The following is a 25,465-nucleotide window of genomic DNA, read 5'->3' on the forward strand; positions in this document are numbered from 1 at the left end:
AAGGCTCCTACTGTCCACCCTATCTAATCCTCTGATCATCTTATATGTCTCTATTAAGCCGCCTCTTAACCTAGCGGATATATGGGAACACCAGCACATGCAAGGTCCCATGCAGACCCCTCACCATCCTGACTTGGAATTATATTGCCAATCCTTCACTGTTGCTGAGTCAAAATTCTGGAACTCAGCACCCGGCCACCACAGCTACCCGCCCCCCCCCCCACCTCCCAACAGCATTGTGGGCACAACTACACAAAATGGAGTGCAGTGGCTCAAAAAAGCAGTACACTGCCACCCTTTCAAGGGCAATTAGGAATGGGCAATAAATTCTGCATCAGCTAGTAAAGCCGACACTTTTGAATGATTAACAAAGCGTTAACTACTCCTTAAATATCGATAGAAACCAGATGTGATGGACTTGGATTTTCAAAATGTTTTTGATATGAGCTACATTGAAGGTTCCCATACAAGATAGGAGGATGTGATGTTTGAAGTAGCATGGATAAAGGATTGTTAGCAAACTGGAAACAGAGTGGGGATAAAAGTGTCTTTTTTTTCAGATTGACCATCTATAAGCTGGTGGACTGCCACAGGGATTAATGCTGAGTGCTCAACCATTGTGCAATCCATATTGATGATTTGAATGATAGGACTGAACGTATGGTAGTTAGATTCACCAATCACATCAAGATAGATAGGAAAGTAAGTCATTAGGAGAAAACAGAAAGTCTGAAAGGGGACATTCACACATTGACTCAGTGAGCAAAAATCTGGCAGATGTCTAATAAATGTGAACTCATCCATTTTGTGCAGAAGAGTAGAAGAGCAGTTGACCTGTTTGAGTGGAGAGAGATTACAGAGGAATTCATATTGTCCACAGTTTCTGGCAGGCTGCTTATGCACAACGCAAAGGTCATTTACACCCAACAACTTCTTTCTGCAACTTGATCTGTCAAAACCCTCAGCTGAATTCTCGGTGACAGAACTAGTGTGCAGCCTCGTCCTCCAGAAAACTGGCACTTGCACCATTCCTTCCCCACCCCCAGACCCTGTGCCCTTGTGGCAAGTCTTTCCATGTAGGCTCCTCCTGTACCCTAGCCTCAAATATATGCACAGTGTCAGCTTCTGAACTGACAATGATACTTGTAAGATTCAGTGACAGTGTCTCTTGCATCTACTGTCTGGTAAGGCTCCAGTTCTGGGGTATTTGGAAGAAAACTGTGGCAAGCATTCGGCTACAATTATGGGAAAGAAGAAAATCAGAAATAAGTGGTTGCACCTACTTCTAAATCACATGAGATTAAGGGATGAGGGATGAGAAGGATGAGAGACAAAGGACACCCTTATCATTGAGTGCTTCTGCCTTGGACAGAATGTGGACACAATGTCAGTAATGCCCCTTGTCACGATGGCGAGTAGAGTTTATTTTGTAATACCAAAGAGCTGTGGATACTGAAAATTGTGTGTGGACAAACTTCCTGAGGAAGTGGTGGATGTGGCTACAATTACAAAATTTAAAAGACATTTAACTAAGTACATGAATAGGAAAGATTTGGAGGGATATGGGCCAGGAGCAGGCAGGTGGGAGTAGTTTAGTTTAGGATTATGTTCAGCATGGATTGTTTGCACTAAAGAATGTTGTTTCCATCATGTATGACTCTATAAAAGCATTAATAGCTGGAGAAGCTCAGCAAGTCTGATATTATCTGTGGAGAGGGAAACAGAATCAATGTTTCTGATCCCGTAACCCTTCTTCAAAACTGGCTCTTGTTTTGAACAGTAGAAGTAATACTGGTTGCAGCTATCATGTGAGACAGCAGAGAGCTCAAATACTTTGTGTTGCCAGCAATGCAGTGAACAAGGATAAAATAATCCAATCTGCAAATTGCATATCTGTTCAACTAATTTCTCCCCCATTGACTCTAATCCCAAGTGAAGATTGGGCCATCTGGTCAGTGTCAGCGAACATCATCTATTCGTGTCAGTGGAAATGACAACTAGGGAATAATGCAAGACTGGGTGGTTTGAGGTCAGAAAGAGCAGGGCTGTGTAGAAACAGGACCAAAGCATTTGCTCCCAGACTTTCTCAATCCCAGATGATGTTCTAGCTTGTCCCGGAAGTTCCACACTGAGTCATTTTTTGAGAAGGTCCAGTTGATAGACAGGACTCCTGGGGTTAACTACAAAATGAATTGAGAGAAATGTCCATCTGGCTTTAGACTGGGAGTTAAGGCAGGGTTCCAGTGACTTCTTCAAATGTCCCTGCTCAGCGACCGTACAGTAATGATTGTAGCTGCAGCCACGGCTGACCTATGACTTCTTTCTAGTTTTATTTATTTAAAATCCTCGAGATTACCTGTAGGTGGAGACACCTCCTCTTGCTGTTGCATGCAGCATTAGCGCCCACCTCAGGCAGTGAGGCTAGGAGCATGTTGTTGATCATATGTCAGGCAAGCCCTCTGGCCATTTATTGACCTAATCTGAAAAATCTCATGGGGCAACACAGAGTGGAGGTGTAGCCTGAAAGTTGTTCTATGATCTTATTCTTGAACCTAAAAGGAAAATCCAAATCCAAGAATCAGTTTTAGACAGCTAGACCTTGATGTAAACATTCACACTCGCTGAGACTTGGGTGACCTGAGTTGTTAACAAATGCAAATGTGTGGTGCCCTAACCAGACTCACTCATTATTATATACACTGAGTTTGAAAACAAATGGAAAATTAACCTAGTTTAAATGACAGGAGCAAGTGAGTTAAATTAGATCATAATTACTATTTGGAAGCACAAATCAGTTAATCTGGTACCTCATTTAAGTGAGCACAGCCATAATCTTTAATCTATTAACCGTAAACTATTTAAACTGAATTGTGATGACCTTCAAGCCAGAAAATGTCATCATTTGTCTTTTAGATCCAATGCTCTCCTGCTGCTTCAATTTTCAAGTCATCCAATGTGTTTTTTTTGAGGTAGAATCTTGCAGAGAAGAAACAGTAAGTTCTCACAATGCATTTTAACAATATTTTCCCCCTGGCAAATACCCAGAATACTAGATGTGGCATATTGTTTTTGTTACAATAATTTGACTCTGCAATTAAATCCTCAGCAATATGAGCATGTTAAATCAGGATTGGGTGCGTATCTGCACGTGTTGATTTCCACAAATTATAAGTTTGCGTTGATCAAAAGTAAGGGTTGTGAGCATAAGAGATGAGAGTAAATTATTTGCAAGTGTCTTCATACAAAAATGCGGATTGAATCATTCGATTTGGCATTCTCCTAAAGGGACACAGGAAATAGTAAAAGGCAATGAGCACTAACAACAATTCATCTATGGAACTAACATCTTATGAACAAGAAAATCCTTGCCCTGATTTTTAATAACAGCCATTATTATGTTTGACATCATCAATGTCTTTGGTTCACTGCATTAGCCATGTCAACTGAAGTACTACAACATCAGGAAGAATGTGCAAACCCTTAACTCCTCAGCACCACAAAAACCTCATGCTACTACTCTAATATCATCATGTGATGGTATTCTTACCACTTACCTGGATCATTTACAGCTGTAACAACATTCAGGATGACACCATGCAGGTTAATGTGTTTGATCAGTTGCCATAACACACCACTGGCCTCCAAATTAGGCCATTATACCACCAGACCAACATGACTACCATGTGTTCGATTTGCAGGATTCACTCTACAGCCATCCTGCCCCAAATATATTGCTGCTAGTATGAAGAAATTCAGTAGGATGGCGTCAAGCCATAATCCCCAAATTTCCCTTCATGTCACATATACTTTGATTTGAAATATATTTTAGTTGTTAAATCAAGGCTTCGGATTTTTCACCTGTGATAACCCCTTCAAGGTCCATGGGGAAATCACAAATTATCCTCCTTATGGAGCTTGTTGAGTATGAGATGCTTTGGTAACAAGCAATGGTTTGCCCATCAAAAACCCATCATCTAAGCCGTTTAGGAAACAGGTCGCTGAGTACCTGAGACATAATGATGTGTCCCTACCTCTGAGCTAGGAGGCCTGGGATCAAGTCCCACCTGCAACAGAGGCGTCTCATAACATCTCAGAACAGGTTGATTAGAAAACATCAAGAAACACGAAGGAACAAAGATCCCTGGGCTCTTTAGGCACAGTTACAGTGTTCCTACCCCTGATCAGAAGACCTGGCTTCAAGTTACACCTGCTCCAGAGGCATGTAATGACATTTCTGAACAGTTACTTAGAGAAGTAAAATAGACTCAGGGATGTGTCTGCAGAACTGTCTGTACCAAGATGAGACTAGCCTATGTATGTCATGAGTAGTGACTCTGTTTTGGTGTTCAGCAATAAACAATATTCCTTGCCAGTCAGGTTTCCTGAGTTATTACACCACTGTAACACTATTGAGGGTGTGCCATCAGCAGTATGTCTGCTGCAGTGCCAACATACAATCATATGAATTCAGAGCAGGATTAGGCCAATCTGCCTTTTGAACTTGCCCTGACATTCAATAAGATTGTGGTTGAACTGATTACAAAAATCTTTTCACCTTATTTCTCCTTTTCTCTGTCTTCAATGGGTGATCCTTTTTTGGTTAGAAAAGTGATAACTTGCTGTAAACAGGGAACCCCCTTTCCACTTCCACCCAGTCACGACCTTTCAGGTCCCAGCCACCTTTTACTCTTCTAAACTCCACTGGATACAATCTAGTTTGTCCAAACTGTCCTTATTAGATAACTCATCCATTCTAAGTATGAATCATGTTAAAATTCTTGAAACTGCTTTCAATACGTTTAGTTATATTTTTAAAATTAGGTGCCAATACAGCACGAGTACTCCAGAAGTCTGAACAGTGCCCTCTTTCAATCATGAATAACATCCAAGCTTTTATATCCAATCGCCCTCATTGTAAATGATAGTATTTTATTAGCTTTCCTCACTGCTGTACCTGTATACTAACCTTTTGTGATTCATGCACAAACATACCCTGATGCTTCTGCGTCTCAGAGCTTTGCAAATTCAAACTGTTTAAATAATATTCTTCTTTTTTATTTTTACTACCAAAATGGACAATTTCACATTTTTCTACAAGATATTCCACTTACCAGATATTTTCCTCCTAACTTATCTATTTCTATCACTGTGTCCTCTTTCTGTCCTCTTCACAACTTACTTTCCAACCTAGAAATAGTGGGAACTGCCAATGCTGGAGTCTGAGATAACAAGGTGTGGAACTGGATGAACACAGCAGGCCAGGCAGCAAAAGGGAGCATGAAAACTGAGGTTTTGATTCTGGACCCTTCTTCAGAAATTTTCAATCCGCCTCTGTGTCTCTTCTTCTTAGTCATTAATATCAATTGTAAAACGTTGAGGTCCCAACACTGATCACTGTTACACACCCACTTGTTACAGCTTGCTTACCAACTAGAAAATACCTATCTATAACTACTGTTTGTTCCTTGTTCTTCTGTGCATGCCAAAATGTTACTCCCCACGATATAAACTTTTTTGTCCTCAATGAACTTTGATGTGGCACCTTACTAACTGTCTTTTAGAAATCTAGATTAGATATCAGTTTGCCTTTATCCACAGTATATGTTACTTCTTCAAACGTTTCCAATAGATTAGTGAAGCATGATTTCCTTTTCATAAAATTGTGGTGACTCTGCTTTCATTTTTTTGTCAATTTCTCTAAGACCCCTGCTATAATGTTTTTAATAATATGACATAACATTGCCCCATGACTGATATTAAACTACTTACCTAGTTTCTTGCTATCTGTCTCCCTTTATTCAAGAAAAACATTACATTCACTATCTTCTAACCTAATGGAACCTTCTGTGAATCTAGGAAGCTTTTGAGCGTTAAACCAATGCATCAGCTGTCTCAATAGCCACATCCCTTTACACTCCAGGATGAAGTCTATCATTTGGGCTGGCATGGTGGCACATTGGTTGGTACTGCTGCTTCACGGCACCAGGGACCCGGGTTTGATTCCAGCCTCAGGCAACTGTCTGTGCGGAGCTTGCACATTCTCCCTGCGTCTGTGTGAGTTTCCTTTGGGTGCTTTAGTTTCCTCCCACAGCCCAAAGATGCGCAGGTTAGATGGACTGGCCATGCTGAATTGCCCATAGTGTTCAGGGAGCTGTAGATTAGGTGGGTTATAGGGTGACGCGTCTGGGTGAGATGCTCTGAGGTTAGGTGTGGACTTGTTAGGCTGAACGATCTGTTTCCACAATGTGGGGATTCTATGATAAGGACTTGAACTCTTGACATCCTACAGCTCCAACAATTTATTCAGTATTACTTCTCCGAGGGTTGTGAATTTCATGAGTATATCCCTTCTATTTCCTAGTTTATAGCTATTTCTGGATGTTACCTCTATCATTTATAGTGAAGAACAATGCAAAATACTTGTTTAATTCATCTGTTACCTACTTTGCAATATTGCCCAGACTTACTTTCTAGAGGACCAATCCGCCCTTAACTTTCTTTCATTTAAATGCCTGTAGAAATTCTGTCTACCTTTTTTTTCTACCCATCCTTCTCTCATACTCTAGTTTCCTTTTTTATTAATCTTGTAGATTATTTTGCAGTTTTTTATATTATGTCCAGTCCCCTGACCTGCCACCAGTCTTTGCATAATTGTATGTTTGATTCTTCAGGTTCGATATTTTCTTTAACTTTTCTAGTTAATCGTAAATAATGAATCCTCCCTGCTGAATTTTTCTCTTTCATTGGAATCTACCTATTCTGAAATATCTCTTTTAAATTTTGCCACTGCATCTTTATTGATCTACCTTTAACATAATTTGTGTGTTCACCTTAGTGAGCTCTTTCTTCATGCCACATCATTGTCCTTATTTAAGTTTCAAATAATAATCTTGGAACCACACTTCTCTCCCTCAAACTGTAATATTCAACCGTATTATAATTGTGCTACCTAAAGGCACTATAACATCATTAACCCCACCTTACAGCATGATGACAGATCTCATTTAGATCATTCCAGATGATGCTGTTGTAAGAAATAAACCTGAAAATATCCTGTAACTGCTGATCCGGCTAACTTTGTTTATCTGATTTTTCCCAGTCTATATGTAAGTTAAAATCCCCCTTGATTATTGAGGTATCTTTCTGAGAAGCTCCCATTATCTCTTCTTTATACTTCATCCTGCCATACACATCTCCCACAAGTGACTTCCTATCTTTATTGTTGCTCATATCTATTTAAACTACTTCTACATCCTGGTTTCCCAAGTTTAAATCATCACGCTCTCTGAAACTAATACCATCATTAATTGATAGCTACTCTTCCACCTAAAGTTAGCTTCTTAACCTTCCTATATGCCAGGTAATTTTTCATATTCAGCTTCCAATCATTGTTATTTTACAGCCATGAACCTTAACTAGCTAGCAGACCAAATCAATTATTTATTTCTGTTAGCATTATTGATACATCTGTTTTGTTTTGAATGATACATGTACTCAGATGCTAAGTTTGGTCTCTTCATTCAAACTTTAGCATTATCTGTTGATATACTCTTAAATTTGTACTATCTACCCCTTCCTTTCACAATCTGCTTATCATTTCACACACAAAAGGAATCTCTTTCCCCTGACTCTATTGATTTGCCACATTTAATCCGTAGATTCTAGTTCAGGGATAAGAATAACTACCAGCTTTTAACTAAGGATATGGAGCCATTCCTGCAGCCATGTTCCAAGAATAAATAAATGAAGGCTATCAACATTTGAGTGAAGTGCTGATCTGCAACGTTTGTGTGATCACCCTCTTTCATGCTCTCCATTGGCTATATCGTGTTCTTTCTCTGGTTAGGAATCACCCCAAGGTATTATAGAAATCTGAGTAAAATATTTTTGATATGATATTCCTGTTCATAACATAAATGGCCCATCTCTCAATCAACTCTCTGATAATTGTCGTTAAAAACTGAAGATCTGAAGTAATGCTTCTCTTTTTTGTTATGTCCTCTCATGAGAAGTGGGTGCTACTGGTTGAGCCAGGATTTATTGCCTATGCTTTATTGCCTTTGAATTGAGTGGCTTGCTAAGGTCATTTCAGAGAGCAGTTAAGAGTTAACTGTGAGCCTGGAGACACACATTGGCCACACCGACTAAGGACAACTGATTTCTTTTGCTGTAGGGCATTTGTGGAAAATAATCAGTGGGTCAACATTAGTTTTATTTTAAATGTTAAAACCTGTTGAGGCTGAAACAATCAGCAATATGATCAGATGTTTGCCCAGTTATTTATTTGTAAATCTCTGTCAATTCTGCTGTGTAAAATACATCCATTGCTGATGTTAGCACCTTTCCTCACTAAGTACCACACTCTTCATTGGCCAATATCGCTGTTGTTTCAGCAGATCCACTTACAAAGGTTTCTCTGAAACTGCAATTCTGTATTTAGGCAGATTACAAGACTGTGTTTTGTTTCCCAAACAGACGAGGTCCCCCAAGTAGAGAATGCAATTTCTAATTCAGCCTTTCGCTCCTAGAATGTAGCCATAGTTGGGTCGAAGAAGTTTCTCTCAACTTTCAGCCATTCCTAGTATAGCTCAATGCTAATTCACTTGGCAAGTCAACCAAGAGACACTAGCAATGCTAATGAATATGTACATAGCCTAGATCATATCAGACAATGTGAATCAGAAATGTGAGACACAGTTGGTTAACACATTTGCTAGTGATGTCTGGCTTCAACGCTATGAACATGATAATTTTGACAATAGTGCTATACCCAGGAACAATCTATCTTATAATACTGTGTTGTGTCTTTCTTTGTAATAGAAAACCTGTGGGCGAATTACCTGGCTAAAGGAGTGATTGTGGAGCATGGTGGCTTGCCATCTGTGACCAGTTCAGTGTCAACAGTCAGCTTGGATCAGCCTTACGTTTTTACTGACATGACATCCTACTTCACTCTGCTGGTTGGCATCTACTTCCCTTCAGTAACTGGTAGGAAGTATTTAGTTTATACATCGGAAACATGTCAACAGAATACTGTGGAACACCCTTTGCATTGTTTAATGCTGGGCATCAGGCAGCACGTGTAAGGATTACCCCTGTAAGGGCTGATTTGATTGAAGTTGTCAAGATATTAAGGGGAACTGAAGGATAGATTGAGAGAAACTTTCCACCAATTAGGGAATTGAGAACTAGGGGCCGTTGCCTAAAAATTACATCCAGTCCTTTCAGCAGAAAGGTTAGAATCATTTCCAACCTTCCAAGGGTCATACAGTTTTGGAATTCTCTTCTGCAAATGCCATGTTAATTTTATCATTTTAAAACTAAGATAGAGAGATTTCTGTTAAGCAAAGGTACAGTATTCGGGGATGTGGAACAAAAGCAGAGAAATGGAGTTAGATCACAAACCAATCATGAACTAATTGGTTCCAGAACATGATTGAGATGTTAAGTGACCTACTCCTGTTCCTTGGTTCCTATGGATACCAGGTGGTGTACTGGATAAATTTGAGGTTATCCATTTTGGCAAGACAAACAGAAGTGCAGAGTATTTATTAAATGCTGGGGGACTGGGAAGAATTAATATACAAAGGGCACTGGTGATACTGTTCATAAGTCACTGAAAAGCAACAGGCAAGTATAGCTAGCAGTTCAGAAGGCAAGTGGTACATTGATCTTTATTTCAAGAGGATATGACTAGAAGAGTGAAGGAGTCTTACCTCATTTATATAGAATTATTCTGTGGAATATTTTGTACAGTCTAGGTCCCCTTACAAAAGAAAGCACATACGTGCCATAAAGGGAATGTAGCAGAGGTTCAACAGACTTCTCCTGAATGTCAGGTGTTTACTGAGAGAACAGATTCAAGAGACTGGTCCTGAAATCTCGGGACTTTAGGAGAATAAGTGATGGTCACATTGAAACATGCAAAATTCTTCAAGGACTTAGACAAGCTTGGGAAATCTCTCAACTCAAAGGTTAGTGAATCTTTAGAATTCTCTACCTCAAGGCTGTGGAGGGTCAGGCACTTTAAATTTTAAAAACAAAGATTGATTTATTTCTAGGTGCTAATGACATCAAGAAATATGGAAATAACATGGAAAAATGATTTTGAAGTAGAAGATCACCTTAACATAGAATGGCTGAGAAACAGATCTACTCCTGTTCTTGTGTACCTTTATTCCCAACTTTCCCCTTCATATTCTATGATACTTCCAAACACTTGCATAGAAATGTATTCATTTTCACTGAACTATTCACTAGATTTGGTGGACAAACAAAATCATGTAATACTATGTAATCCTTGTGCTGCCATGTAGTAATGTAACAAATGTATAAAATGCCTGAACACATTACGCACCAAAGTTGGTTGACCAAAATTGACTGAGACACATCCTAAAAATATGTTGGTGCTGAAAGGAACCTTTGTTTTCCAGAGTGGAGTTGCCAGGAGATATGGCGTCTTCCTCCACTGGATAATACCATTGTTTTAATTACCAGAACCCAGCCATCTTCTTGCCATTGTGTGTATTATACTTTGGGAACCCTCAATTCCAAATCTAATTAATGCCCTTAATTGGTTAATTCATGACTACTTGAGGGCCTCATTCTTCCTGAGTTGTAATTATTTCCATTTTTCATTTAATGATTAAACATTCCAAGTAAGCTGTCAGTTGGAATGGGAGTTCCCCTAACCAGTTTTAATCAGTGTGCAGTCAAAGGACAAGACTTAGGACATGAGATTGCTGCTAAATTTTACTAGCATGTTCCTATTTCCCCACTATCACCCTAAACACAGAAACCTCCTTGGACCTTTCCCGCGGATATTCCACCATGAGGAGTCAGAGGGATTCTCTTTAGGTAGTGACCGCCACTTCTACTGTAATACTGCAAAGTTCTGGAACTGTCAGGCTCAAATTGGCCATAAGCTCTTTACATCTGAGACTTTCTCATCCTGGGTCTTAACTCTAAGAGAAAGCCTACAATGTTTTCCCATCTATATTGGGGGCTTCCTTCCACCAATCTCTACTGTATTTGGACAGTGTGAATGCAAGAAGATCATGGCCATGGTGTTTTTTCTTTCCTAAACCTCCATCACTAGTCCCTGCAGCTCCATGTTGGACTACCTAGATCTAAGCGTACAAATGGCTCCATTAACTTTAACCATCCTCCCAAGTATCCCAAAAGCAATTGCAGCAGTTCCTGCATCATAAGTATAGGTCCCTTTAAGAGGTCTTGTTCAGCCAATGCCATGCTTACCACATATAGTGCTGAGTCTGTACTGTAGGGTGGAACCAGTCGGTTGTGTGGTCTATGATGCGATGCATGCTGAAATGATTTAGAAGAGCAGACAACATAAAGTTTGTCTGCTGCCTTCTTCAACAGGATCTGTCCCTGATTCCCATATCTCAAAATGGATCTTATCCAATTCTTCCCTGTTTGCCTTTTTTTGACACTACAAATAATTTACTTCCATTAGGATTGATAATTGCATATTCTCAAACATGGCTTGATGCCCTGTGTAATAATTATAGCACTTACACATTCTGTAAGGCCTTTAGGAGTGATTTAACTGCATTTTTTAAGCCATCTCTTATTATCAACAGAATAAAAATGATTTACATCTCATCTCTTGCTGCATTTTCACCAGCTGGGAATATTTACCAAGTGTCACAAATACTGGGCAGCCCAGTATCGGAGCAGTGATAATGGGAACTGCAGATGCTGGAGAATCCAAGATAATAAAGTGTGAAGGTGGATGAACACAGCAGGCCAAGCATCATCTCAGGAGCACAAAAGCTGACATTTCGGGCCTAGACCCTTCATCAGAGAGGGGGATGGGGAGAGGGTTCTGGAATAAATAGGGAGAGAGGGGGAGGCGGACCGAAGATGGAGAGAAAAGAAGATAGGTGGAGAGGAGAGTATAGGTGGGGAGGTAGGGAGGGGATAGGTCAGTCCAGGGAAGACGGACAGGTCAAGGAGGTGGGATGAGGTTAGTAGGTAGGAAATGGAGGTGCGGCTTGGTGTGGGAGGAAGGGATGGGTGAGAGGAAGAACAGGTTAGGGATGCAGAGACAGCCTGGGCTGGTTTTGGGATGCAGTGGGTGGAGGGGAAGAGCTGGGCTGGTTGTGTGGTGCAGTGGGGGAGGGGACGAACTGGGCTGGTTTTGGGATGCGGTGGGGGAAGGGGAGATTTTGAAGCTGGTGAAGTCCACATTGATACCATTCGGCTGCAGGGTTCCCAAGCGGAATATGAGTTGCTGTTCCTGCAACCTTCGGGTGGCATCATTGTGGGACTGCAGGAGGCCCATGATGGACATGTCATCTAAAGAATGGGAGGGGGAGTTGAAATGGTTCGCGACTGGGAGGTGCAGTTGTTTACTGCGAATCGAGCGGAGGTGTTCTGCAAAGCGGTCCCCAAGCCTCCGCTTGGTTTGCCCAATGTAGAGGAAGCCACACTGAGTACAATGGATACAGTATACCACATTGGCAGATGTGCAGGTGAACCTCTGCCTGGGATACACACCATTCTCACACACCACCCCACCAACCTCCGGCCCCAAGATGACTTTCCATATTAAGCAGAGGTTCACCTGCACATCTGCCAATGTGGTATACTGTATCCATTGTACTCGGTGTGGCTTCCTCTACATTGGGCAAACCAAGCGGAGGCTTGGGGACCGCTTTGCAGAACACCTCCGCTCGATTCGCAATAAACAACTGCACCTCCCAGTCGCGAACCATTTCAACTCCCCCTCCCATTCTTTAGATGACATGTCCATCATGGGCCTCCTGTAGTGCCACAATGATGCCACCCGAAGGTTGCAAGAACTGCAACTCATATTCTGCTTGGGAACCCTGCAGCCCAGTGGTATCAATGTAGACTTCACCAGCACCAGCTTCAAAATCTCCCCTTCCCCCACCGCATCCCAAAACCAGCCCAGTTCGTCCCCTCCCCCCACTGCACACACAACCAGCCCAGCTCTTCCCCTCCCCCCAGTGCATTCCAAAACCAGCCCAGCCTGTCTCTGCCTCCCTAACCTGTTCTTCCTCTCACCCATCCCTTCCTCCCACCCCAAGCCGCACCTCAATTTCCTACCCACTAACCTCATCCCACCTCCTTGACCTATCCGTCTTCCCTGGACTGACCTATCCCCTCCCTACCTCCCCACCTACACTCTCTCCACCTATCTTCTTTACTCTCCATCTTCGGTCCGCCTCCCCCCTCTCCCTATTTATTCCAGTTCCCTCTCCCCATCCCCCTCTCTGATGAAGGGTCTAGGCCCGAAACGTCAGCTTTTGTGCTCCTGAGATGCTGCTTGGCCTGCTGTGTTTATCCAGCTTCACACTTTATTATCCAGTATCGGAGCAGTTTTGTTTACAGGTTTGGATAGTGTCTCCAATCTGAAGCACATCAATAAATATGGTAAATAATATAAGCAATTATTTTAATGTGTTGCATTTTGCTAAAGCTTAATTGGAAACTACATAAGTGTGAAGGTAAGCTAAAAAGACATAGAACCTCATCTCAGAGTATTTCTTTTATCTAATCGTGTATTTAGAATGCAGCGCCATCTCCTAAATAGCTAAGTCAGATGCAATTACTGCAACAATTAGCTAACTTACATCACAAGGTAATTTCTGAAGTAGGTATTAAAACAAGTCACATGTGCAAGATTGTTTTAAGGTCATTGTTTGTGATTATATTTGGGGATCACCCTATACTACAAGAGATTCTCTTCCTGTTTCTTCTTTTAAGACACCCCTAAAAAAACTACCTCTATGACCAAACATGTTTTTCATCTTTCCAAGTATCCGTCATGTGGCTCAGTGTCAAAGTTTGATTTGTTGTGTTCCTGCCATAACCGTTTGCACATTTTATTGCATTAAAATTGCTTTGTAAATATAAGTTGTTGTATTTGTTGCACAGATTTGATGATGAATGGGCAATGTGCTTTTTCATTGACCATCCTTACACATGCTGGCTGCTGTTGTCTCTGTCTTGTCATCAATACTTTGAATATTACTTTTTCTCATAATTTCCTCAACCCAATTGCAACAACTTGTACTTATGTACCACACTTAACATCGTAAATCGACCAAAGGTAATTTGAGAAAGAGCAAAGTCAATAACATTCAACATCAAACTACACTGAGAAGAAATTAAGTTGAGTAGTCAAAGAATTCAGTTTTAGGTGAGTTTGAAAGGAGAGGGAAAGACAGAGAAACAGAGAGATGAGGGAGGGTTTTTCAGATTTTAGGGCTTAGAGACAACCAATGGTATATGTTGTGATGGCAGCGCAATGGAAATCAGACATTCACAAGGATACAAAAACAGAGGAATGCAAAGCCCTTGGAAAAATCCAGGCCCAATACCCACTTCTTAGATGTGAGCATAATGCTCATTGCAATGTATGTGGCCTTGAGTGACTGTATCACTGAGAGGCCTAACAGAGTGAAGAGTCCACTAAAGCAGGTGGAATGATGGCACAGGTGCAGCACAGAATAACAAGCTGTAGATTCACATCTGTGGGTTGCCTTTCCTGTTTTCAATCACAGCCCAGTGAGCATGAGGAAAGAAAGAACAGAGAGGAGGCTGTACCGACGCAGAGGGATGCAAAATAAGGGGAGAAATGCTAGCTTCCTGTGAAGAAGGAAGTAGTTAGCAACAAAAAGGAAAAAAAGAGTCTGAAATGAAAGCTTTAATATTACTCAAATGGAAGTGAAGGACCTCACTATGTGATGAGTCATAGCCATGAGCCAGGCTGTTTGAGAATAGTTATTCTCACTTCCAAGCTTATAAATAATTCCTCAAGATTATTGGGTTCAACAGAATTTATTGGCTTTCATAGGAAGTAAATATGCTTGATAACTATTATTATCAATAATTATACATATATACAATGATAACCAATATCAATAATTACACATATGGTTAAATGTTACACATGAGAAAATGAATTACTGGAGAATTCACACATTAAAAATCTTGAGCAGTTTGCTTTAAAGTCTAACAGAGACTGGTCAGAGTTAGAGGCAATCTTCATGGAAAGCATAGTTAACTACGTAAAGTTTACTTATAGCACACATTACATCCTTTATGTGTGATTTTACCTAAAAGACGTGATATTAGCATTATTTTCAACTCACTGTTATCATCATCGTCCCTTGAGCTGAAAATAATGTCTGTTCAAAGCAGCAGCCTTTAGCGTGAATATACCCAAGAAACGAACAGAAACAGGCAGAGTAAAATTTTGAGATAATAAAATGTGAGGCTGGATGAACACAGCAGGCCAAGCAGCATCTCAGGAGCACAAAAGCTGACGTTTCGGGCCTAGACCCTTCAGAGATGCTGCTTGGCCTGCTGTGTTCATCCAACCTCACATTTTATTATCTTGGAATTCTCCAGCATCTGCAGTTCCCATTATCTCTGATACTAGAGTAAAATTTTGACCTATTTACCCTAATTATTTGCAATCATTTTTTGAAGAAGCTGACATTATCTATGCGAAATGATCCAAGCAATTCTTTAATAAATATTATTGTGTGGTCTAAAGGTTCTTTTAGCTGTGCAATTAGTAAGCACAGCACTAATGTATAATTGGAGTCACAGAGTCATAGAGTAATACAGCATGGAGATGGGCCCTACGGCCCTAACTGGTCCATACTGACCAGGGTGCCCACTCAGCAAGTTCCAATTATCTGCATTTGGTCCATATCCCTCTGTATCCTTCCTATCCATGTACCTATCCAATTTTTTTTAGTTGTTGCTAACGTACCTGCTTCAACCACATTCTCTGGCAGCCCATTCCATATACTCCACCACTCTCTATGTAAAGAAGTTGCCCCTCAGGTCCTTCTTAAATCTTTCCCCTTTCACCTAAACCTATTCCCTCAAGTTTTCAATTCCCCATCTTGGGGGAAAAAAATACTATAACTAGTGACCCTATCTCTGCCCGTTATGATTTTATACATCTCAGTAAGGTCACCCCTCATTCTCCTTCATTCCAAGGAATAAGTCCTATCCTGGCCAACCTCTCCCTATAGTATAGCCATACCAGTCCTGGCAACATCCTCATACATCTTCTTTGCACACTTTCAAGTTTAATTATGTCTTTCCTGCAACAAGGTGACCAAAACTGTACACAATACTCCAAGTGCGGCTTCACCAACAACTTTTACAACTATAACATAACATGCCCACTGCTATACTCAATGCCTTGACCAATGAAGGCCAGCATGCTAGAAGCCTTCTTCACCATAATTCCTACAGCTGAAATGAAAATTGTTCTAAAATTTATGCACAACTGCAGTTAACACTAAAGAGTAAAATCTTTGAAACGTTCTGATAGAAGGTCACAAAACACAAAATGTAAATTTTGCTTTTCTCTCCACAGATGCTGCTAAAGCTGCTGAGTTTACCCAGCATGTTCTGTTTTTTGTAAAATCTTTGCTGTTGGGATGAAGGAGATCATTACTTGCTTGCTGGACGCCGTTGTGGTTCATACAGCAGCAGCCTTCCGTCAAATAGCAAACCACCATATTATTAATTATTAAAAGAAGCAATTTAAGATCACAGGGTTCAATAATTTTTATTCATAACCTTATAAAGCTTTTATTTTTATGCTCTGCCTGGGGACAAGTTGATCTGCTGAAGGAAATCCTAACACAAAACAAAGTAACCCAATCACTTCCGAATGATCCTTTAGATCTTCCAGTTTCTGAATAATCCCCTAGTTTTGTAGAAACAAGCTTCATTCCAGCTTTTTTTTGGCTGCCAGGATAATGAAGTAAAGATTTGGGCAACATGGTGGCTCGGTGGCTCACAATGCTGCCTCACAGCTCCAGGGATCCAAGTTTGATTCCAGTTTCAGGAGACTGTCTTTGCGGAGTTTATGCTTTCTCTCCGTGTCCATGTGGATTTCCTTCAAGTGCTCTGGTTTCCTCCCACAATCCAAAGATGTGCAGGCCAGGTGGATTAGCTAAGGGAAATGCAGGGATAGGTTTGGGGGGTTGGGTCTAATTGGGATGCTCATCAGATGGTTCACGTGGACTTAATAGACGGAATGGCCTCCTTCCACACTGTCGTGATTCTGATGATTTGATGCTGTTCAATGTAGTCTGCCAAAGTGACCTAGTAGATTCTGATCATAGCAATCCTATCTCTTGATCAGTTAAACAAATCTACCAATTTATTGGTAAAGCAGTGTAACCTATGCCTGCTGTCTCCATATTCTATCTAATGAACAAGTGGCCAAGATAGTTTTGACTTCCTTTTTAACAGTCTGTTCTTTATCACTAACAGGCAAATAACTAGAAATTTTGCAGTTCATGTGTATTTATTGAATTTTGCATTCACAATTCATGTATTGATGCTTAATCTCAATTTTAAACATTATTCTCAAGTTATCTGATCAAGCCCAGGCCAATGTTGGATTTGGAGCAAGCAACAAATTTCACTGGAACTGGAAGAAAAGCTACCAAGCGCTCCCAGAGATAGCAAGAACTGCAGATGCAAGAGAGATAACATTTCTGACCCAAAACATCAACTTTCCTGTTTGTCTGATGCTGCTTGGCCTGCTGTGTTCCTCCAGCTCCACACTTTGTTACCAAGTACTCCCACTTGTCCAAGGTCAAACAAGTATTCAGCAAACTCTGATTTAGACAAGAAATCTCAACATTGAGTTCAAAAGCTGCCCACAAAGGCCTGGTGATATCTGTGGTGTGAATTTTGTCTTACCCAAGAGTAATTTGAATCTGAACATTTGTCCCCTAGAGCTTCCTTCACTATTCAATAAGATCACAACGGATCTATTTTTCTTTTGAATTTCACATTCACATCTACCTTCATTCCTCTGCCTAATGAAAATCCTTCCTTAAATAAGGAGAATAATACTGCATGTGGTCTTGCCAAGGTAAAAGCAAAGTACAGCAAATGCTGGAAATATGAAACAAACGCAGAAAATGTGGGAGAAACTCAGCAAATCTGACAGCATCTGCAGACAGAGAAACAGAGTTAAAGTTTAGATTCTGAGCTTACTCTTCTTCAATAGTCAATATATGGTATAATTAGTGCCTCATATGATTTTAGCAAGATTTCACTATTTTATACTACTTTGAAATAACGGTGCACATTTCATTTGCACTCCCTATTACCCACTAGACTTGTATGTTAGTTGTTTGTGGTTCATGCATAAGGTACTTCAGATTCCTTTTTGCTGCAGCTTACTACATCTTTCTCCATTTATATAATAGTCAGCTCCTCTATTCTTCATACCCGAGTATATAGCCTCATATTTTTCCACGTTATATTACATCTACAAAGTTTTTGTCCCCTAAGTGAACCTGTTTATACCACCCTGTAGAAACAATGACATTAAACTCAAATATTGGTAATTATGTCATCCTCATCCCTTGCCTTGCCACCTATTTTTATATCATTTGTAAACTTGGTGATAGTTTATTCACTTCCTACGTATAATTCATCACTATATAATGCAAATAATTGTGGGCCTTGCACTGATCCCCATGGCACTTCATTAGTTTCTAATAGCGATCATGAAAATGCTCCCACTTATCCCAACTCTGTCTTTTATTAGCTAATCCTCTACCAATGCTAATATATTATCACACACACCACAGGATTTTGCCTAATTAAGTAACTTTATGTGTAGTACCCTATTAATTGGCTTTCAGAAATCCAAACATATTACATCTACTTGTTCTCCTGCTTGTTACCTCCTCAAAGAATTCTAATAAATTTATCATACATGATTATCTGTCATGAAGCCATGCTAACTTTGTATGATCACAAAATGAATTTCTAAGTTCTCTTGCTATTACCTATGTTACCTGTTTTTTGTGTCCTTTTTTACTTGAATCGGGTGTTGCATTGGCAGTCCACTGAGGCTTTTCTAGAATCAATGGATTTTTAGAAGATTACTACCAATGCATTCAGTATTTCTGTAGCTTCTTTAATGTTCTAGGATATAACCCGTAAGGTCCAGTGGACATATTAGCCTTTAGCCTATTAGTTTCCCTAGTACTTATTCTCTAGTGATAGTTATTATTTGTATTTATTACCCATCTTTGCCTTTTGATTATTTTGTGTTCTTGGAGTGCTACCGTGAAGACTGATACAAAATATTTATTCAATTATTTGGCCATTCCCTGGTTCCCCATTGATATTACCCCTGCCACTTTCTCTAATGGAGCTATGTTCATTGTGGTCTCTCCTTCCACCTTTTTATTTGGTTAAAGAAGCTTTTACTGCCTGTTTTTATATAACTTGCTAGTTTACCCTTGAACTTTATTTTCTCCTTCTTTTGTAGATTTTTGTCATCTTTAACTGGTTTTAAAACTTTCCTAACCCTCTTACTCTGAATATTTGCCTCATTGTATTTTTTTCTTCCACTGTAATACAGTCCTTCCTCAGTTAACTACGGTTGCTTATACTCCTCCTGGAACCCTTCTTTATCACTAGGATGTATCTTTGTTGTGAATCATGACGCATTTTCTTTAATGTTTGCCATTGTGTATCGCCATCTTTTCTGCTAACTTCCTTTCTTAGGTCACTCCAGCCAGCCCTGACCTCATTTCATTATAATTACCATTATTTGAGTTTAATGTCATTGTTTGCAATTCAAGGCTCTCACACTGAAAATAGATACTAAATTCTACCATGAGTATTATTTCTTAGGGGATCTTTTATTCTATGGTCATTTATTAGACCTGTCTCATTACAACTGACCAGATTCAAAACCAAGACCTGATCCCTGATTGGATTGATAACATATTGTTCTAGATTACTGTCTGGAAACATTCTATGAATTCTACCTTATTTCTCCGTCTGAGAATTTGATTTTCCTAACCTACCTGAAGATTAAAGTTACCCATGATTTATGCATTGTCTTTTTTTTCTCATGACCTGATTATGTCCAGCTTACAATGTGCCCTACAGCACAGATTTTTGTAGGGGACTTATAGATTTTTCCTACATGTGTCTTGTTTTGTTTGTTATTTCTTACCTCTGTCCATATGAATTCTATGTCATTTAATCCATGATAATTTCTTGCTATGGCACTAAAACATTTCATACTAACAAAGCTACCCCACCACCGTTTCTTTACTCTCTGCCCTTTTGAAAAGTTACATAATGCCTCAATATTTATTTACCAGTTTTGATCACTTTATAACCATATCTCCGTAATGCCTACCAGCTCACAACCATTAACCTCTACTTGTGACATCAACTCATTTATTTTGTCCAAACTACAACATGCATTTAAATTGAGAGCAATTCATTTTGCCTTTTTATGTTTTTTTTTGTTCCTTTGGCTTATTGGCAGCTGATTTCTACTGTATTTTTCATTCTTCATTTTCCTGTCCGACTTTGGATTTTCCCTACCTTTGTAAGGCAATGGATTCTCTCTCAAAAACCATTCCCTGCCCCCATTCTTGGTTTTATTTATCCTCTGTCAGTTTGCTTGTCACTTAGGTAATAATCCTGAGATTAAAGCAATGGTGATCCAGCTTTCCAAGTTCAATCCCAACTGTTTAGATTCTTTCAACAGAACATCCTTTCTAGTTCTATCAATGTCATTGCAAATACCTGGATGACAACTCCAGGAACCCTTGCCTCCAACACCAAATTCCACTCCAACACGAAGAAGAATTCCTTCATCCTGGCACTGGGCAGACAACACAACCTTTGAGTCTCATGCTTACAGCTGCAAAGAACAATACCTATCCTCCTAATTATATAGTCCCTTACTACACTCCTACTTCTTCTCCCCTTTTGAAAGGCTCCCTACACCACAGTGCCATGTACAGGTCACTCACCATCTCTGGTTCCTGTCCATACAGTCTGAAAGAACCTAATAATTATTGGGGAATTTTATAGGGACCAGAGTTCCTTGAATTCTGCAGCCTCAGTCCCTATACCTCTCTCGCCTATAGTCACACCCTCCTGTCTACAATCACAGGCTAAATTTGAATGACATATCTGAAGGATGTGATCACCTCTTGACACAAAGTGTCCAAGTAACTTACCCTCCTCCCTGATGTAGCACAATGTTCCCAACTCAGACTTGAGCTCCTCAACTTAGCTGTGTACACTTACTCCAAAAGTGTTCACCCTGGATCACTTTGGCAGCTGGCAACTCCATATGCTGCGGACACAACATCTCACCCAGGCTGCTTTCATTCTCACGTTTTACGTAATTTATAGGTTATTTTCTCTTATGTCCATGCTGTTTACACTTAATTGTAACTTGTCTTTACAAGTGTATCAATTTTATACTGAACATATATTTAAGAAAAACAAAGAAATAAAGACGAGAAACCCCAAAAACAAATTGAAGACATTATTTTACCATAAACTCTGCTTACCAAACTGTTGCTTTCCCCACATTCATATTCATTTGTGGTTTGTGATGCCACTCCACTACATGTCTTGCTGCAGGTAAGCAGATAAATTACTAATTTACTATTTTGAGTCTTAGAAATGGGATAAACTTATCACTTACTACATACTCATCAATCAATGTCTCTCTGACCTCTTTAGCACACCATTGGTTGCATCCTGCTAACCTGAAAATGACCAATTTATGCCTACTCCCTGTTCCTCTGAATCGGTCAACCTTCAATCCATATCAATATGTTTCTACCTACACCATGAGCATTTATTTTCTGCAGTAACCTTTAATGTAGCACCTTATCAAGTGCCTTTGGGATAACCAATTGCAGTATATCCACCTGTTCACCTTTATTCACAGCATCTGCTCTGTTCCTCAACAAATTCCAATAAATTGGTTAAACATGACTTATCTTTCACAAAACCATGTTCAGCATGCCTGATTATCTAAAATTTTTCTAAGTGCCTTGTTGTGACAACTTTAATAATAGCCTCTAACATCTTTCCTTTGGCAGGCATTACTGACCTGTGGTTCCTGTTTTCTGTCTCCCTCATTTTTCAAGAAAGGAGTTACATGTGTCATTTTACCATCTAATCTTCAGTTGCTGGCTATGATCATTGTGCAAACATATTTGGGTTATGACAGTCATTCCTTAATAATATCCTTATAATTATGACAGTTATTTACCGATCATGTTATGAACATTAGATACATTGAGCTCATTAGCCTATAGACCTTTCTTTTCACAATTCTTTGCCTCTCTGACCTTGTTTGCTGGAGTATTCTTAAGTTTGGACACTCTTCCCTTCCTATCACACTCTGGTTGTCATTGCCTGTATTGCTAAATTTAAAAAAAAGCCATGTAGATGCTGTAAATCAGGAACAAAAACAGAAGTTGCTGGAAAAGCTCAGCAGGTCTGGCAGCATCTGTGAAGCGAACAATCTGAGTTAACGATTCCGGCCCGGTATTGGTAATCTGCTTTGGCCTTCCTGTTCTGTCTTCCAAATCTCACATGAACTCTAACAGCCAGCAATTTTGTTTACAGCCCTAGTCTCAGCACAGTTCAAGTCAACACATGGCTTACTGGCACAGCTCCATCATTCCTCAGTACAGATGCTTACATCACATGAATCAAGACCCATTTCACCTATACCAATCTTTCACTACACATTCATTGTGCATGTCTGATTACCCTTGTCATAGAGTAGCTTACGAGACTATTTCAGATGATTGTTAAATGAAGGTCGAGATTTGAATGTACATTAAAACGACAGTAGAGTGGCAGATTGCCTTCCCTATAGGACATTGATTATCCAGATAGCTTTTTACAATAGTTGATGCCAGTTTCATGGTCACCATCACTGAGACTAACTTTCAGATTAATGAATTGAATTTAATTTCCACTAGTTACTGTGATGAGATTTAAATCCATATTGCCAGGGCATTAGCCTGGCTCTCTGGATTGGTAACCCAATGACATTATTAACCCTTCCGCTCACCATTTACTCTATATAAATTTGCTCTTGGTTCCGGTCAGAGATTATTATATTTGTTTAATTTAGTCCTCATACCCACTTGTCCGAATACCTTTCTTAGTCCTGCCCCCCTCATTGGCACTCGCCTGGACCACAACAACTGGATCTTTCTCCTCTCACTCCAAATACCTCTCCAGCTGAGAGGAATATCTTTAACCCTGACACCAGGCAAATACCGCAGACTTTGAAACTCATGCTGTCGTATGCAGAGATAGTATTTGTTCCCTTAACTATACTGTTTCACAACTGCAACTACATTCCATTATAGTGCCTCCACTGAAATGGACATGTGGGCACTGCAGTGCCATGGTCAGTTTGGCACATATCCATTAGGAACCAAGGTGTCATGAGCAAACATTAAAAACCAATCAATCAGAAAAACCCATGAAAACTTTAACGTAGAGGAAAATTGGACATTATATAAGTTAAGCAATTGATTTTCCAGGGCTGTGTAAGTTGATCATCAATACTTATAATGTTATACACCATTGAAAACCCAAGTGCGCCTCCTTAACAAGGCATAACCTTTTGGAGGTACTTCTTAGCAGCTTGCAAGAAGGAGATCTCATCAGTTTAGTGGTTGCTAAATATTTCTATTTTCAAAAACTCCAACAGCACAACCTGCAAAGGAGCAGAGAATTATTGGCAACTTCTGGATTTCCATGTTCCACATAGTGTGTATGAACACCAGAAGTTGTGATCAGTTTCACAACTGTAGGGACAGAAAACATTAACATTATAGCTACAAAAGCTGGGTCTATGCAGAGACAGAAAGAAGCCACGAATGGCTTAAAAAGTAAAGTAGGTAACTTGCCTGCTAATTCAATAACATTGGCCAATGAATAATTATTCTATACCCTGTAGAAACGTTTAGTCTTTTTGAGCAAACATTAAGAAGCTTGGTTCAACAGAGTGAGTTCAAGAGCAGCCTATGTTTTGTTTGCCATTCAAATATTATTCAAAATGGAGACAATTTTCTACCTAATAACAGGCCTATGGAGTTTTCATCAAAGATGAAGCTGTTTAACCATTTATTCATTAGCACATGTATATATTTCCCCAACCTGAAACTCACTTCTATTGCGTTTTACAATGATATTGACTGAAAGGACTTTTGTGTGGAATTTTCTGATATATGTTTCTTTGTAAAGCTTTTCCGAAACTGGTACCTGTACAGTTTGTCATTAGAAGAAAAGTCAGATTGATTTTCAGCAAATGTTTTGTGAGTAGCAATCATATTGGCAACAAAATTCAGGACACTGGATTTAAAATGACCTGTAATTTAAAGATCAGGAATGAATTGCATGAGGATTGAAATGTCATTCAGCTTAGTAGCTGTATTTTTACAGACCTGAATTACAAAGATCATGGAGCCATTTTCATCTCATTCCATATTCAATATATAATTTAAAATGGGATGCTCTTCTTCTAAATGTTATAAATTTTTCATAAATCACTGATTGTTGATGAATGAATAGCACAGTAATTGTAGTATAAGCAAATGTAAATTATTGATTTAGTCACTAGACCTGGTAATTATTAGGAATCTGATCACTGGGGTTATTCAAAACTAACATTTCTAACATTTCTAGTTCAGTAGATGTCAATCATTTTCAACTAAACATGTTATTGAAAATACAAGCAGTTGGTGCTCCCAAGCTTAAAAGGGAAACAAAAAGTAGATTTCCATTCAAGACTAATGCCTAAACAATTAAAAATCTGATATTATTAATTTTAAATATTTCTGCAGTAACTTTTAACTGGAATAAATATTCCTCCTGAAATTAGATTTGACAGCACCCTGTTCCTGGACAAGTGCTACTTTGCTTCCAAACAGCAGTTATCATACAGATATACACTTTTGATCGTAACTGCATTAAATGACATCATGCACCCCTTTGAGCATCTGTCAGAACTGCATAAAATAGAATGATAAAAATGTCAATCAGTGCATAAGCCAAGCATTTATCCGCAGCAAGGAGCACCTCCAATCTTGGTTAGTTCTATTTTAAGGAACTGTTTTCAGGTAAATTACTGATTGATTTCTAGTGACATTGCAAATGAACATGCAAATGTTTGGTAAATTACAAAGATTGTTTCATGTTGTTATATTACATCCATATCCATTAGCAAATGATGTGACATGTGCTAATTTTAGGGATGCTGCAGAACCCACTTGCTAATAGATATGGGTGCAATATGTTGTACCTCCCGGATTTCAACATGGCAGGCACGGAAGCTGTTGTCTAAGAGCTTTGATACATTTCCGGAGTGCACCTTGTAGATGCTGCTGCTACTGACTGTCAGTGGTAGACAGAGAGTGAATGTTTGTGCATGTGGTACTAATCAGGTAGGTTTCTTTGCCCTGAATTGTGATAAGCTTCCTGATTGTGGTTGGGGCTTCAGCCATCCAGGCAACCGAGGAGTATTCCTTCACACTCCAACTTGTAGATGGTGGCTAGTCTTTGTGATAGCCTGAGAGGACTGGGCAAAAATATCAAAGGGCAGGACAGTTGA

General features: G+C 39.6%; 1 protein-coding gene across 4 annotated transcripts in view; it reads left to right on the forward strand.

Annotated features, from left to right (window-relative positions):
- LOC125461393 (solute carrier family 12 member 5-like) overlaps positions 1 to 25,465 on the forward strand; it is a 987,635-nt gene that overhangs the window by 888,266 nt on the left and 73,904 nt on the right. For all 4 annotated transcript variants that reach the window (XM_048550117.2, XM_059652837.1, XM_048550118.2 and 1 more), the window contains exon 9: positions 8,821 to 8,988. In XM_048550117.2, coding sequence (XP_048406074.1) covers positions 8,821 to 8,988 — 168 coding nt within the window. The remainder of the gene's footprint in view (positions 1 to 8,820; positions 8,989 to 25,465) is intronic.

This window comes from Stegostoma tigrinum, chromosome 19, assembly GCF_030684315.1.
Source record: "Stegostoma tigrinum isolate sSteTig4 chromosome 19, sSteTig4.hap1, whole genome shotgun sequence".
Classification (NCBI taxonomy): domain Eukaryota; kingdom Metazoa; phylum Chordata; class Chondrichthyes; order Orectolobiformes; family Stegostomatidae; genus Stegostoma; species Stegostoma tigrinum.